The sequence below is a fragment of the Rattus rattus genome, chromosome 6 (genome assembly GCF_011064425.1).
Source record: "Rattus rattus isolate New Zealand chromosome 6, Rrattus_CSIRO_v1, whole genome shotgun sequence".
Taxonomy (NCBI): domain Eukaryota; kingdom Metazoa; phylum Chordata; class Mammalia; order Rodentia; family Muridae; genus Rattus; species Rattus rattus.
This window is the reverse complement of record NC_046159.1, coordinates 1,587,915-1,604,169: the sequence shown is the minus strand read 5'-3', so window position 1 is coordinate 1,604,169 and position 16,255 is coordinate 1,587,915. Positions and strand designations below refer to the sequence as shown.

General features: G+C 46.2%; 1 protein-coding gene across 1 annotated transcript in view; it reads left to right on the top strand.

Moving 5' to 3' along the window:
• Positions 1–16,255, top strand: part of Sox5 (SRY-box transcription factor 5) — a 369,147-nt gene that overhangs the window by 341,627 nt on the left and 11,265 nt on the right. Inside the window, exon 11 of the mRNA XM_032905393.1 lies at positions 171–316. Within this exon, the coding sequence (XP_032761284.1) occupies positions 171–316 (146 nt within the window). The remainder of the gene's footprint in view (positions 1–170; positions 317–16,255) is intronic.

The following is a 16,255-nucleotide window of genomic DNA, read 5'->3' as shown; positions in this document are numbered from 1 at the left end:
CATTTATTCTACATGAGTTCCATGAAGACATCAGGAACCCTCAGGAGGTCCTAGTGGCCATCACCCTCTACCCCACACCACAACACACACCCACACAAGTCATGGCCCTGCCGAAAGCTGACTTCTCCCTCTCCTGCGCACTTGGTACATGTACTGTGTCTCATTCCCAGGTTATTTAAATGACCACGATGCTGTCACCAAGGCAATCCAAGAAGCTCGCCAGATGAAGGAGCAGCTCAGGCGAGAGCAGCAAGCACTGGATGGGAAGGTGGCCGTAGTGAACAGCATAGGTATCAGCAACTGCCGGACAGAAAAGGTCAGTGGGGACAGCGACTTGCTCTCTCAGAGTGGCTGTGGGCACCGGGATGCCTTCCTTTCTCCCATCTTTTCTTCCTGCTGTCCTCAGCATGGCGGGCCCCTCGTTGTCCCCTCCCCCACCAACAGGGAGCTCCCAGGGGGCCCATCCGAGCATTAGAACACCGTGCGTCCCCGAACCTTACCGCGGATGAACATAGCCGTTTTTCCTGCCAGGGTGTATTAAAGCGAAGTGGCATTTGAAATGCTGCCCGTGAGGGAAAGTTTTGCCTTCCAGAGATGCTTAACTCATACTTGGGGATCAGCTGGATTTGAAAAACACGGAATCTTCTTTAGTCGGCCTAAGCTTGGATGATACCCGGGCTCCTAAGCCTGTCATAATGTTGCCACTGTCAAGTGTTAGGGGCTGCAAACTCGGAAAGTTTGACTCCATCGTGACACAAAATAGGCTTTGACCTTCTGTGTTCTACCCAAAGCCAACAGAGCTTCTGGATTAGCCAGAGACGCGATGGCTTCTTGCCTTTAGATTTGCATGTGAGCTTTGTTTTGCTTAGGAAAGAAAAAATATATGTGGCTGTGGCATCCTCGGAGTGGTGGGCTTCTTTAGTAGTATCAGGATGAAAATGTTGAGTGGTGACTGGATTCTCATCATCCTACCGATTGCTGCAGGTGAGGGGTGGGGGTTGCGGTCAGACATTTATCAACGGTTTACACGTCTGTCCTCCTGAGGCACACAGAAGTCCCACAGAAACTTCCCCGGAGGAGCAGCTTACTCCTGAGGATAGTTCTCTGGGTTGCCATGTTTTAAATGGAACTAGGTGGGAATGCCTCCTGAGGACAGTGCAAGGGGAGCTTGGGCCTTGACCCTTGCCAACTGTTGCAGCCCCCGGGGCCAGCAGCACTCACAACTCTTGCAGCCTAAGTGAGACGCTGGGACTGGAAGGGACAGCAGAAAGAAACACAGCGGCGGCAGCCCTAAGAAGGAATGATAGCAAGCAGAAAGGGATTTATATTCAAATATTTAAACATTCTTGAAAGAACGGCGAGAAACCCGTCCCTCTGCTCCCTGTGTAGAATTGAGTTTAACACTCGGCCAGATGCTAATGCAAAGTGACGGGAGCTATTCCTCGCAAGCATAGCTAAATTGTCACTATTTGTCAAGCGCTTTGGGTTCAGCTGTGGACGCAGCGTTGGTTGCATTCTGCGAACATCTGTAACCCCCCTCCCTCCCCATCACCGGCCACCACCTTGCTTCTAATCCTCCAAAGCAGAGACAACTCTACCTATCTCCCCCCAAGTCCCCTCCCTCGCGCTGGCTGGGAATTGTCAAGTGACAACCAACCAAATCCTTTCGGACAGGAAGCCTTCATCCCGAATTCTATATACTTGCAAAACAGGCCTCGTGGTTGGATCCGGGAGCCCATTAAAAGCACTTTGATGGTATGGAAATCCATCTTCATGAAGTTCCCGAAGCCCCTGAGCAGCAAGCTGTTTAGCTGTGGTTACAGATCAGTCATTCACATCGGAGGGCAATAATTGTGCTGACGGCTTGTAAGGCAACAGGAGTACATAAGCTAATCCTGGGCCCTCCACCACAGCGAAGCGAGTTAATCTCCACTAATGCGGATCAGCTGTTGCTCTCCTGCATGCGCCTGCACTGGCCCCAGCCACTCCATTGGCTTCTGATTAAGCAGCAGCAATGCAGCCGCCTGCAGCCGCTCTGTCCCAAGCTCATCCAGGGGAAAGGGGCCTGGCTGCCACTTCTCATCCTCAGCCTGGAGCATCTGCCTTTCCCTCACTGGTTAGGGCCTCCTGCCTTAGTGGGGAGACGCACCTTCAGTTTCCCTCCCTCCTCCGTAGAGCTGTAACTTCAGTTTTGTAAAAGTCTACTTTTGAAGTAGTAACCTGCGGATTCCTGTTGGCCAGCTGTGTCACTGTCACCGCCACCAACCTCACTGGCCAGCTGAGTCACCAACAGCAACCTCAGGGTCATTCTGATTGGCTGCGAAATCTTCTTAATGTTTTTATGTTTTTAGAGTTTTTTAAAAAGATTTATAATTAGGCAGCTCTGTCTCTGGGTGCACGCGTGTGTGTGTGTGTGTGTGTGTGTGTGTGTGTGTGTGTGTATGGTGTGTGTGTGATGTGTATGTGTGTGTGTGCATGTGCATGTACGTGCATGTGTGTGTTCGTACGTGTGTATGTGTATGTGTGTGATGTATATGTGTATGTGTGTGATGTGTATGTATGCGTATGTATGTGTATATGTGTGATATGTATGTATGTGCATGTGTGTGTGGTGTATATGTCTGTATGGTGTATGTGTGTGTGTGCATGTGCATGTGTGTGTGTATGTGTGTGTGTATGTGGTGTAGATGTGTGTGTAGTGTGTGTGTGATGTGTATGTGTGTATGTATATATATATGTATATGATGTATATGTATGTGTATGTGTTTGTGTGTGATGTGTATGTATGCATATGTGTATGTGTGTGATGTATATGTATGTGGGGGGGGCATGTGTGTTCAGGCACACACAGAGCCCCAGAATTAGAGTTACAGGAAGTTGTAGACCATCCAACTTGGGTTCTGGGAACCAAACCTGGGTCCCCTGCAAGGATAAACCATCTCTCTGTACCTATAATTCAATCTTGAACTTATGTTTCTATTTGTTTTGAAGTAGAAATACTAAGTTATGAAAACCAAGCCTTTCTGCCTAACGTGACAGTGTGACACATCCTTTCTATAAGACAGCCAGAGGGTGACTCGGCTTCCTTATGGGACAGCAGCCCTGCAGAACCCTGAGTGTACTGCAGTTTGGCAGCAGTGACAATGTGCTCTCAGACTGCCTTCACCTGTTGGACATGCCTGGGTGTCTGTTCTGTACGGATCAACCTGTGTCTCTCTAACCTATGCGAGAATGGTGATAATACCAAATTTGCATCTTCGAATAAGTGATTCATCAACACTCATTCCTTCTGTGCATTACCGACTGTCCTGTGGGGTGGTGGCTTAGTTTTGAGCCACAAGATGTGTAATCTCTCTGTGGTTTAGGTAAAATTATCAATCTGTTAATTGCATAGTGTTGAGCATGAGCCCAGAACCCAGGCTACCTCCATGTCCTATCTGTTAGTTACCTGTGAAGGCAGAGCGAGCGCTTGTGCATCGTGAGGAAGTATCACCCTGTACCTTTTCTGTCTTTCCCCAGCCCCTGACTGTCTGTGAGGTCCTCGTGATCCTGCAGCTCACGGTCAGTTCCCACGCAGCTCAGTGGTTAGCTTGAGATTTCCTGTTGTGATTCTTGAAGAACGCCATCAGTAGAACATGGGATGATGTACTTCTGCAATTCTCGCTTGAGTTTTCCCATGTCACTTGAAGTCCCCAAAGAACGCTGTTTGCAACCTTAAGTAACTTTCCCTGAGTTGGGGAGATTGTTCATGGTTACCACTGTCTGCTGCTCTTATAGAGGCCTATCCTGGTTCCCAGCACACAGGCGTGCCCCCCCCCACACACACACACGTGCATACACACATGTCTGTGATAAATGGAAGACTAAGGGAAGGCAGAAGTATGAAAGGTCTAGGGACAGAGCAAGGGGGATGGAAAAATGGAAAAGGACAAACTCCAGCCTCGTGCCACACACACACAGATCCACAGAGATGTTAGGTGACTGTCGCCAAGATCCAGAAAATTAAAGTCCTGTGCTGGAGATGTGTTCCCTCTGGTGCACCAACCTTGTGCACGGTGACTCCTCTTCACGTACGGAAAGCCTGGTGGTCCCAAACAGAAGGTCTTGATTCTATGTAGCTGTAATTGGCCAGCAAAAACAATTAGAGGTATGAAGACGAGGAGGGGTGTCTGCCGGGTGATATGCACCAAAACACATCATGAGAGTCGTTTTTACTGAAACACATTTTAATTGAAGACTTCTAAAAGACTTTTTTTTTTTCACTTCTTTACTTTTCTTGGAAGTGTTTCAACATACCCAAGAACTGTGTGTGTCAGGTTTCTTGGAAACTCTGGGACACAGTGTTATTTATAATTGTCTCCTCTAGTTAATTATAGACTGATTGTATATTCAAATAATGTCATCTCCTGCCACAGATCTCTGCGACAGATGACACTGCAGCGTAAACCTCAGTGTCAAGGGTAGAAAGGGCGGTTATCTCAGGTAGGAAGAAGCAGGAGGGTTTGAAGCTGAGTTCCGTAACACAGATAGGGCACAGACTGCACCACTCGGGCAAGTGGACAGGAGCCTCTTGGTCTGGTCTTGGCAGTATCTGTGTGAACTGTAAATCCTAAGAGCTTGGCTGTGCAGTTCCCACCAGGCAACGCGACCACAACCTGAGGAAAAGCTGACCAGAAGGTGGCCATATCATTTCTCTCCTTCCAAAATGTGGTTTTCCTGGGAAGAGTGAACAGCACGCTGTCGTGTCTGTTTGGAACATGTTTCTCAATGAACAAGAGGAAATCTGAGTACAGGAACACAAACAAAGGGTTTTAACCACCAGCAGATAAGAGTCTTCAGATGTAAGGTTTGTTCACCCTTTGTTTATCAGCTCCATGACATCTGGGTTGAAATCTCTGTGACTCTCCATTTTTTCCCCCTTTGGGTCACAAGAGAGTTGGTGTACCTACCCTAGGGAAGGGAAGGGCGCACTTTCTCCTTGCTAACCCCATTCTCCACTCACATGCTCCTCCGTCTGCCTGCTCGCTTCCACACACATCCTGTTGGCTAGAAGTGGGTCATATGAATGTGAGGAAACTCCTGGCCGAGAACAAGCACACTGCTTTACGTTGGCCACAAATATTTTTCTGTAATGGGATTAGATAATACCTTCCTCCCAAGATCAAGAGGCACTTTGAAACCAAAGGTGATCTTAGTAAAAAGAACTGTCAGGTAGGTATTAGATAGGAAAAGGCAACAGCCATCCCAGCAACGCCACACAAATGCTGTGGCAACTCAGATGCCGCCTCTACCAGGCTGGGCTCATCCTCAAGGCCCCTCCTTGCCTTTAGCTCTTCCAGCACTGCTCACCCTGGCCTTATAGCTCACCTGTGACTCCCAAAAAGTCAGTAAATCAAAACACAGGGAAACATCACTCAATGATGGGTCAGAACCCCTGTTTCTCCCATACCTGTTAAGGCAGACTTCTGTCCTGCTTGTCCCATGTTATGCATGTAAAACAAGGAAAGTAAGCATGGGAATGCATACGTTTATTTCTTAAAGCTGAGAACTTATTCACCAAACATGGTCTGCACTCCCACGGTCTACGAGCGATACGTGGACACAATGGGAATTAGTCGACAATGCAAATGGCTGCTCGGGGAATACCTCTGAAGCTCAAGAAAAATCCTTGGCCACTTTGTGTAGAGTGAGGTGACCGTGGTGAGCAGTCCCATGCCCGTTTGAAGTAACAACTCACTGGAGAGCCACGGGAGTCAAATTCGTCAGAGGCGCTCCCAAGAAGACACAGGGCAATGCGCAAACAGGTTAATGTTGTTACGGTGGCACTCACAGTCTTTTCCTCTCACCAGCTTCTAATCCATTGCTGCCAACCCTTTCCCTCCCCTTAACAGGATAACAAACCAGAAATGACAGTGACCAATGTAGACTTAACGCAGATGTCTAATAATGGGGGGGGGGGGGGGGGTGCGGGTGAGAGCATTAGTTACAAATGCAGTGACTACGTCTCACGGCACCCCAGCGACAATTTCACATCCATCACTCCTCACGGACGCTCCGCCAGCCGTCTGATGGATGGGACGAGCGGGTGTCGGCGCTCCAGAAACTGACACAGCGAGTCTAGCAGAGTTATCTGATACACGCTCCTTCCCAGAGATAAGGGAAAGGCCTGTGAGACTCGGAGCTGGGGGCTGTCCTCTGAAACAGTGAGCGGGGAGGAGTACAGGCGTCCTCCATTGAGTGGAAGACGCTTCAGCTGATGGTCTCTAGATGGCCGTTGTAAATATTGCTGTGAGCTAAAATGAATCAGAGAGGCCAAATTAGGACTGCATTTGTCAATTGTTAGAGAATAGCTTTGCAAAGGAGGTAGACATGGTCGGTAAGCCCCGTGGAGGAGGGAAGGAGGGAGGGAGAGTCTTCTAAGCCTGCATCTGTAAATCAGGGGATTTCATTAGCCGTGTGTGTGTGTGTGTGTGTGTGTGTGTGTGTGTGTGTGTGTGTGTGTGTTATGCATACAGTGTGTGTGCATGCATGCGGGATAGAGACAGCAGTAGAGAGAGGAAAGAGAGGGAGATGAACCTGATCTTTGCGATCCTGTGTTTAGAATTTGCCCAGGAACAACTGAAATAACAAAAGTAACACAAACAGTGATTTTTTTTTTGTATGAAAGTGCATCTGTGGTACCTTAATCTTTACATTGGTATTTAATGACTTGGTGACTTTTGTTAAAAGTCACATTAAAGCCCGAAGGGTTTTATAAGAGAGGGAGGAGCTGTGTCTGTCACCTTGTTCCTTGATGGGAGTCTCTGTCCGGGGTAGGGACCTGCCACCTGGGCACGTGATCATCAGGCTTTCTATGTGTGTGACACCATCTGAATCTCAGGTTTCCCTTTTGTTTTCTGTTGAAAAAGACCCTTCATATCCTCAACGTCTTAGCCAGAGATCCCTTCTTAGGGGACAGGAGCAGGGAGGAAACCCTTCAGTGAATATTATCAGTGCAGAACAGCTAGTTTTCAAAAGACCAGGACAAAAAAAAAAAAAAAAAAAAAAAACAGGCAAATTGGTATTATGTCATCACTAGCCATCCATCATCCTGCCTGTCAGCCTTTCAATAACTCTGATCGATACCCCTGACAGGCTGGTGCCAGGTACTGGCGTGGCTGTTTGTCTCAGGAAATGGAGTGCGGTGCGTCCACAACCTTTTGTTCCAGATGCTTTTCTTCTGCATCTTTTCATTTCTCTCTCTCTTTCTCCCCCACCTCCTCTCCCCCACCCCCTCCCCTCCGTTCCAGGGCGGGGTGGGGGGGTATTTAATTGAAATACATGCCGAGTCCACAGACCGCAGAGATCAGCGCTGTTTCCTCCAGCAGTGGTAACTATGCATTAAACATTTTGATTTGTTTGAGTTTGAAGTTTGGTCCTTTTTTTGCCATTTGCTTCACGGAGTTTGTGTATATTTACAGCCCCTGCATTTAATGGCCACATGCCTTATTTCACAGATGGCCAGTGGAAGGCTTTTTCTTTCTCTTAGTATAGCCTGCACTCCGTTTTGATACATTTGTCACAGTGCCACTGCATGCAGCTAGCAAGTGCCCACGCTTGGTGGGGAGCAATTATGGTGTGAGTTTTTAAGGAGCTTTTTAAAGGGTTTTTTTTTTTTTTCAGTAAACTTTTTATGGTTTAATTTCCAAGCCTGGAAAAGCTGTGCGTGTTTTCAAACAGAGGAGTCTTGTGTTCTTTACATCATTCTGGCTAGAAAGGTTAGGGCAGAGTGGCCCGGTAAAATAAGTCTCCGAGGGTGTACCGCACCGGGTTTTCGGAGGGACTCCCGCCCTGCCATCCTGGTGGTTGAGACTCTCTCTTTGTGTTAGGGGAACCGAGCAGACGCTAATCATCACGTTCCTGGCAACTTTCTGTAGAGGACATCGTAGGTACCGTAAGAGAATGTAAAGCAAGACATAGGTGAAAAGAATCTGTCACAAACTGTCAACGGCATGTGTCTGTACCAAGGGACTATAATTCGCCTATGTAGCTTCCCTCAAGGTTGTTGAGTAAAGACTGGCTTTTGTCGCTGCCCCACAAACCTCATCTATCAGGAGTACTCTCCTCTTCCCAACCTTCCCTCAGCCTCCTCAGAGCCACGTTCTTCTTTAAGGCGCTCTCACGGGATGATAGGGATAAAAATAAATGCCCATGTGTGTAGCAGACACATTCTCTATGGACCCTCTAAAGATGGTCGTGCCAGCGTGAAGTCAAACTATTAGGAAAACATTGAAAGGCTAGCAATTATGGCAGGAGATGCCATAAGATCTTCACAGACACAGCTCTTCCCTCTCTTACCAACCCTTGCTTCTGCCCACGGAGCTGTGGGGACAGTAATGGCTCGTGGCCACCCCCCTTAGTGTTTTGAACCTTCACATCTGTGGTGTTTTCATGCATAGTCTTTAAAAGAGAAGAGGAAAAAAGGGGGGGCATTTGGGAAGCCTGGAGGGACTCAGATTGTAGATCAGTCTGGGGACCTCCAGCCTTTGACATCCATCTCTTTTTTCCAATGGACCACCAAGGACTTTAGGAAAGCACGTGGAACCTGTGTGCTCAGCTAAATGTAAGAAGCCAGCATCTTCGCAGTTAGCGGATGCCTTGGAGCCATCTTTGATTCTCCCGGCCCTTCCTTCTTAGCTCTTCCTGTGTCCCTCCCTGGGCTCTGTCCTAAGGAGCGAGAGCCACGACACCAGCAGGAATACGCCCAGTCTTACAGTGTATTCCTGGCTATTCTGGTAAAATATGGAGAGAAGCTTTTGCTGTTCGTTAAAATGAGATTTTTAAGTATACATCCCAATCTTTCTTCGCCTAAAACTACCACGCATAATTGAAACGTGAACTATAACCATAGTGTGCCTGTTCCCATCTATCAGACCCAGCGTTTATGGACCATCCCCCGATGACTCTAGAAAACAGTTTATCCAACCACAGTGCCAGATACTCAGGTCACATTTATAAGATCGCTGACAGCTTCATGGCTCTTCTTCCACGCAAAGGGGAAAAAAATTTAAGCGAAAACCCCAGTATACTTTTGTACTCCAGCAACTGAGCCACCATTGTGTATAAAACAGTTATCATCGCACAACATTCTAATTCTGAATGTGCATGTGTGCACGCGCCCAGTGCACAACCACCAGAGGTCTTACACAGGTCAGGAATTCTATTACTTCTTTTTGTTGGCTACCTGTATGTCTCCCACTAATTCTTCTCCATAGCCGTGGTGAGCAGCACATGTGTGCCCACAGAGTGACAGAACAGCAGACCTCCTCTTAGTCGTGAGCCATGCCCTGACTGGCAGTGGGCACAGACTCTTCACGTCTTCTATCTCAGTCTTGCCCCTGCTCTTCCTCACATCCTCGGCGCAGGCTCCAGGATGGTGAGTGAGCCGTGCTGCGGTTTTGAGCGGCAGTGCACCCGTTGTCCTGTTCGGCTTCCCCGTAAGTGGTTGATTTTTGACATAATCCTCAGAACGACTTTTCCTCCGTGAGTGGCACACTCAGACTACCACGGTGTTTCCCTCTCTCCGGCAGTAGGCTTTTGTGTCGAGGAATAAATTAGTCTTGTTAGACTTGGGCATCCAACTGTGTTTTTTATGAAGTGCATAAGTCCATGTGTCCTCACAGAATAGATCTGAATAATCACTATTTGTTTTGTTTGTAACCTATTCCTTGAATTTGTGACAATGATTATAAAACTTAGAAATTATGTTTCCCTGAAACATTCCCATCTGTGTGGAGCGCCTGCCTATAAGGTCGAAGAATATTACTGAGTAGCATTTGAGAAATTACAGTTAGAGAAAATGTACCAATGTATATAGCTTGTTCCAAGGACTTTATGTCTTCACATGGAGTTTAGCCAGGTTGGCCGGGAAAGCATTTAAGATTCAAAGACAAGGAAAGAGCTCCAACCCAACTTGATGCATGACCCTGGTTACCCCCTGGGCATCTCTGACTTACAGGTAGTCACTTGTCCAACACCCGGGCGTTCAGTAGACACAGCTCCATCAGTCAGGGAACTTTGCATTCTGTGTCTTTCTCCAGACAGTTGATAGCCTTCGGTCAGTGTTCTGTTGCCCACATACCACCGAGTTTCTGTGCCTCTCCAAGAATATGTCTCAGGTCTCCTAAAACAGGAAGCCTCTTACAGCATTGAAGGCACCCACTGCCACCTCTTCCCTCTTCTTCAAGGCCTTTACACATTCTCGACACTGACAATCGGGGAGACAGAATCACTGAAGTCAGAGCCGGACCTAAGCCATCGCCACCCTTCACCCCTTCGCCTCAGTTTCCTCTATCCCAGTTCTTACTGAAATGCTCGCATAAGCCCACTAGTCTGACCACATACACTCTAGTCCCAGGCGTTACTGTGTCCCTACCCGGAGCAATGGGTTCTGAAGCATCAAGTGTGTGGGTTCAATTTCCAAATGTTCCTCCTTCATGACGAATCAGTTCATTGTTTCCCATAAGCTTCTGAATGTTCTTCATCACCCTTTTAAACCCCATCTCCCATTTTACAATTAATTTTTAAATTATTAATAGGGATCTATAAGTTGTCTCCATAAATCATGTCACCATCTTGAGATTTTTATTGTTAAGCTGAACTTAGAATCTTGCAGAGAAACCGTGATTTTTCTCTGCCTTTTTCATCGACTTCGAGCCTCAGGTCCTTTGTAAAGAAGCAGGTCTTCCCAGTTGATCTCCTGATGACTACATTACTAGTGAGTTTAGAGGCAAGAAACATGTCATGAAGCTGGCTACCAGATTTCAAAGCAGGAGATCAGATGTATGACAAAACTTAACCCCGAATCTCAAACTGAACAGGGAAGAATTGGCAAGGGCTAGTTTTCTACCCAACTAGACTGGAGAACACACAGACACAGTTCTGACCTTTGATTGGCAGGCCCACAAACTTCTATGATTCCCTTGTTTGTCAAGGGTTCAGAGCCCAGGATACACAGAGTGTCTGTACATAATCTAACAAAGATAGAAGTTAAATCTTCCACAGATTTTTAACCATACTCTATTAAATGTGTCTGTTGAAGTTGGAAGAAAGATTTTTGTTTCTTAGTGTACATTGTGTGTGTGTGTATGTGTGTGTGTGTGTGTATTTATATGTAATTTATACATAATTTACAAAAAAGTCTTTTCTCACATTTGTGCTGTTAGTTTATGTGGGTGGACGGTGATTTTATAGAGCAGAGAGCTATCAATATGCAAGAACAGAGCTGATGGTTGAGGGGGTGGACATCCACATAGCTCCTTCATTGAGAGTCGAGGGGTGGGACATCCACATAGCGTCTTAGTCTTCCACTGAAGCCGATGAAAACATCCCCAGCTGACAAGTCATGACATTATGATTAACTTCTAATGTCTCTGGTGGGCTGTGAGGCTCACATAATTAGAGGACTAATATCCTTTTTTTCCCCCCGTTTTGCTACTTCTTTATTCTCTGTGTCACTAGTATATTAGGAGACCATAAAAGTGGAGTAGGGTAGCATAGCCAGAGGGGTTTAGCTGCGACCGGGACAACACTCTGTTTTGTCATTACATGCCTGTGCCTTTTATTGTGTGTAGCTCTGTGCACTTCACTGCAGAGATTGTTCATTATGGTGGCTGATCCACAGCCCAGCTCACTCCTTGGGTCTGCATGCCTGATGGGGGGCAAGGCTCACTGCCATAGGAATCCTGATTTCAGAGAAGCGAGGGAACATATCTCTCCATGCACTGTTTAATTTAAGACCAGAGAACTAAAGAAAAGACTCTTGTGTTCACTCAGGTCCACCTTGTGCTCTCTTTTGCTTTGACTGCACCCTGAAAGATCAACGAAGATGGCCGCTCTGACCTTTGCGACTGTTCAATTGTTCTGTGTTTCTAGTAATGGAAGAAAGTTACTGAGTTTTGGATAGGTACCAAGATGAAATTGAGCTCATTCTTAATTATGAAAAGGAAATAAGAAGAACATAAGTAAATACACTGCTGTAGATGATACACGAGGAGAGAGGGAACGCAAATCATTTTTTAAAGAACTCAAGTCTTACTTTCATCAGAGATGTTTTCTACTTTGACCACAGGACACTGTGGCTCATAACCGTTCCTGTGTTCCCTGGGTGTTTGGCATTGCCTATTTTTTTTTCTTTAGCATTTTCCCCACAAAGTTTTCTTTATAATGTCAAAAATATAATTTTCTTAAACATGTGTAATCTAATGAGAATCTGTCTTTCATTTAAACCCCATTATAAAATTTGGGCTCTGGGACCCAGATTTCTTAAGCGACTTATCTAAAGACATTCTCTTCTCAAATATGTCCCTTTCGCTGTGAGTCCTGGTCCCCTTCTGCCAGTCCGACAGAAAGGATAGGTATGTTTTGGCCTTCCTGTCAGGTTCCAACAGGGTCCGATGTCACATGCAAGCAGTTCAATGCCGTTTTTCCATTATGTTTGCCAGAGGGAAGGCTGCATGCGGAGTCACAGGCCAGCTGCCATTTCACAAGGTGACCACGAAGACTAAGAAGAGTTTTTAAATTACTCATGTCGGTCCCTGGAGCAATCTGGTCTAGATGGGTGGCTTTCTTTTACTCCCTTGGTTTTCTGAGATCAACACTGTTTTGTCCTCCCTTGGCCTGGGACTCACTACCTCGAGCAGCCTGTCCTTGACTTGCGATGCTTTCCCCAAGGGCCGGGATTGCAGCTGCGTACCTTCCTATTCTTCAGCCGAACACAATCATTTGACCTTCCTTCAGGACAACATAGGATCAGATAAAGTCCCAGAGAATCTTGAACTGACCTCACATTTCCCCTTACAAACCTGCAGACTTACATGAAACTTGATTAGCCAAATAGGAGTCTATTTCCAAAAGAGACCCGGTTGCCGTCCAATTGCTCCTTTTTAATCAAGAGGGATGTATATGGGTCGCCTTGTTTGGTTCCTACTTGTATTTGCAACAGAGCTCTGTTTTGACCACTTTGGTGGAATTGTTTTCATCGACTCTGCAACGAGCCTGGCAGGAAAGAGCTTTGGCCAGCATTTTTAAAGGTCCATGCCTTGCTGCTGCTGCTCTTTCTAAGTGCATGAGGGTTGGGAGATTTCAGATCCTCTTCTAAAGAGTATTAAGAGCCAAGGAAAGCCTAAGTACCACGCACGCGTGGTTTAGAAAACTGCCCATGAAACCGAGGCATGCCGTGACAATTCTATGAAATTTATCATTGATATCAAATGATATCCAGTGGGAGGAAAAAGTTTATCAAGTGGGCAGGAAATTATCCTTATCCATCAACATTTCAGTTCCCCAGACTTTTGTGTGTGTGATTTCTAGCATCTTCTCAACTACCTCTGTGCTATCTTCTTGACCCTGGTTTGTTCAAAAGAGAGACAGGGCCTGAATCTGTACCACCAGATACCTTAACTCCCACTGTGTGCCTCATGATTGCCTCAGGATAGCCTCAGCCTCCCACAACCTGGAATCACCAGGCCCGGGCCACCACTCCTGCTCTTCCCACTCCTTATGTTTTTCTTCTTACTTCATTGACGCTGATACTACTGAGGACTGAAAGCCAAACTCCTCTTATTCCCAGCAGTATTAGAACATATGCATATAGGGTTATGTAAAAGGAAGTGTTAAAACTAAAGGGTATGACCCCAAATCTCTGAGTCTTAGACATGATAGATGATAGCACCCATGTCGGTCCCTTTACAGCAGTGGTTCTCAACCTTCCTACTTCTGTGACCCTTTAAGGTCACCCCCAATGATAAAATTTATTTTTGTTGCCACTTCGTAAATCTAATTTTGCTACTGTTATGAATCACAATGTAACTGTCAGTGTTTTTCTGATGGTCTTTGGCAACTGTGAGAAAAGAGTCATTTGACTCCCTGCGGAGATCCACAGTTGAGAACCACCGCTCTAGCTGTTGGTTGATGGGGATGTGGGGAATTCGAAGGAAGAGCATGGGAAGACTATTTCACATCACCAGTGTTTATGACGTCTGACTGATTCCTTCTCCTCGAAACGTAACTCCCTTAGATGGTGAAAACTATTTTAAATCCGACTCTTTCTCTTGTCGATTCACCATATCATCTCCATTTAGTTCTGTTTCAGAATAAAAGAATATCTACCTGGACTCCTGAGAAATGTGTGTAAAATTTAATGCAGTATTGAACTCCACATGGAGTCTTAGGGACTTGGCTTTCCGCTTTGGTTTTGTCTTCCAAAAGTCTTCACTGGAAACACACCACACACCCTCCATCCAGTGCCTCCGACCACACCTTCCTTTCCCTCTTTAAAGGTCTTAAGGGTCATGAAACAGGGCTGGAGAGATGGCTCAGCAGTTAGAGCACTGACTGCTCTTCCAGAGGTCCTGAGTTCAGTTCCCAGCAAGCACGTGGTGGCTCACAACCATCTGTAATGAGATCCGGTGCCCTCTTCTGGTGTGTCTGAGGACAGCTACTGCTACTGTGTACTCATATAAATAAAAATTAATAAAAAAAAAAAGAGTCATGAAACAAAGAGTGACACTGTGTACCCCACCATGCGGTTCTCTGCTTCCTCTTGCTGACAGCACAATGTGTCTGTGTGTCCGTTAGCAGTAGCTAGCTAGATGTAACTTGGAAACACGGACACTGCCTCCCTGTTCATTTAGTTTCAGCATCTCGGGAGGGTGGGCACCTACAGACGTGGACTCGGTGACCTAGAAGACACTTAACATTTAGTTCTTCTCCTAATATGATTGCCTCCATTTTGCTATTTCTCTTTTGAAAACCTTTCCATCCAAAGTATTCTTTAGACAATATATAGTATTATTTCCCTTCTGACTGTTGCGTCAAAAATTCAAAATTTGAAAGGTATTATGTGTGCACGGCCCCTTCTGCAAAGAAGTACTGTCATGTGTTCTTCGACCGGGACACTCTTGGATGTTGTTGGTGGAGGTCAGTGTGTGTGTGTGTGTGTGTGTGTGTGTGTGTGTGTGTGTGCACATACATGTGTAAAGTATACTTGTATATGTGAAGGGGCACATTTAATGGCTACCCTTATTATGAAAACAGACTGTTAAGCTAGTATCCTTGGAACTTCTGAATTCTGCTGCAGACACCCTCAGGCAAAAAAAAGAAAAAAGGAAGAAAGAAAGGAAGAAATCCAGGGGTTACAAAGCTGTGAAAAATACCAATCAAAACCCCAGAACAAACTGGGTCAGAGTTTACTCCCTTCAGCATGACTGCTGGGGGTGACTGTGTGGGAGTGACTGTGAACCAGGTCTTCTTGTATCTGCTAGCTTTCCCGTCAAATCAGATAGAGACTCTGATGAATAGAGTCCAGACTTCCAAGGCCACAGACTTGAGAGAAATTTTAATCCAGTTCTTACAATTGTACTATTGTCAAAGGTCTTCTAAGACAAAGACTGTACTGTACTGAGGATTCTAGTGCTTCATTAGTTCCTTGTGACTGCATTGGCTGGGGGCTCTCTCTCCCGTAAGACAATGATCTTCCGTAGTTGTCTGTGTTCTGTGAACATCTTAGTGTGGGTAGCACTTCTGCGGTGTCTGGGATCCGTCAGTGCCGTTCGTGACAAGCTCTCTCCAACACTCTGGTGGCTTAGCAAGGGACCTGAGCGAAGGCCACAGAAGCCAGTGGCTGCCCTTCATGAAGCTGTCTTGGATCCGCATCATCCAAAGAGCGTGGCTGGAAAACTTGAGAGGGGCAGCGGCCTCTCCCTGCATGCTTTTTCCTGTTTTCAAAGTTGGCCATTTTCTTAATTTGGAAGCAATTTAATATCTTGTGTGGGCGAGGCTAAGCACTATGTTTTTCTTGAACATCATTTCGTTTTTAACGCCGTGTTCCCCACAAATGTAAGCCACGTACTGCATGTTTTTAAGTGACTAGATGACTTTGAGATTTAATTTATGTCTATGTGTATCTCCGAAAATTCACCAACTCAATATTTTGGCAGAACAATCCAAATCGAACTGTGGCCTAAGTAACAGGCCACTTCTATGGGAGGCATAAAGCCTTGACAAGCAATTAGCACTGAATATTTGAGTGCCTTCCTTACCCCCCCACACCCCCCCCCCGGTGTGGTCAATGCAAAAGGCATTTGGGAAGGTAGCGATTGGCGGGTGCTTCTCTGAGTTCTGTTTCCGTGGGCTGATCACCTGAATACTGGAAGTCTTTCTCTAAGCCTCAGAACCACTTCTATACCTCTACTGTCTGAACCAAAACGAGTCAGCC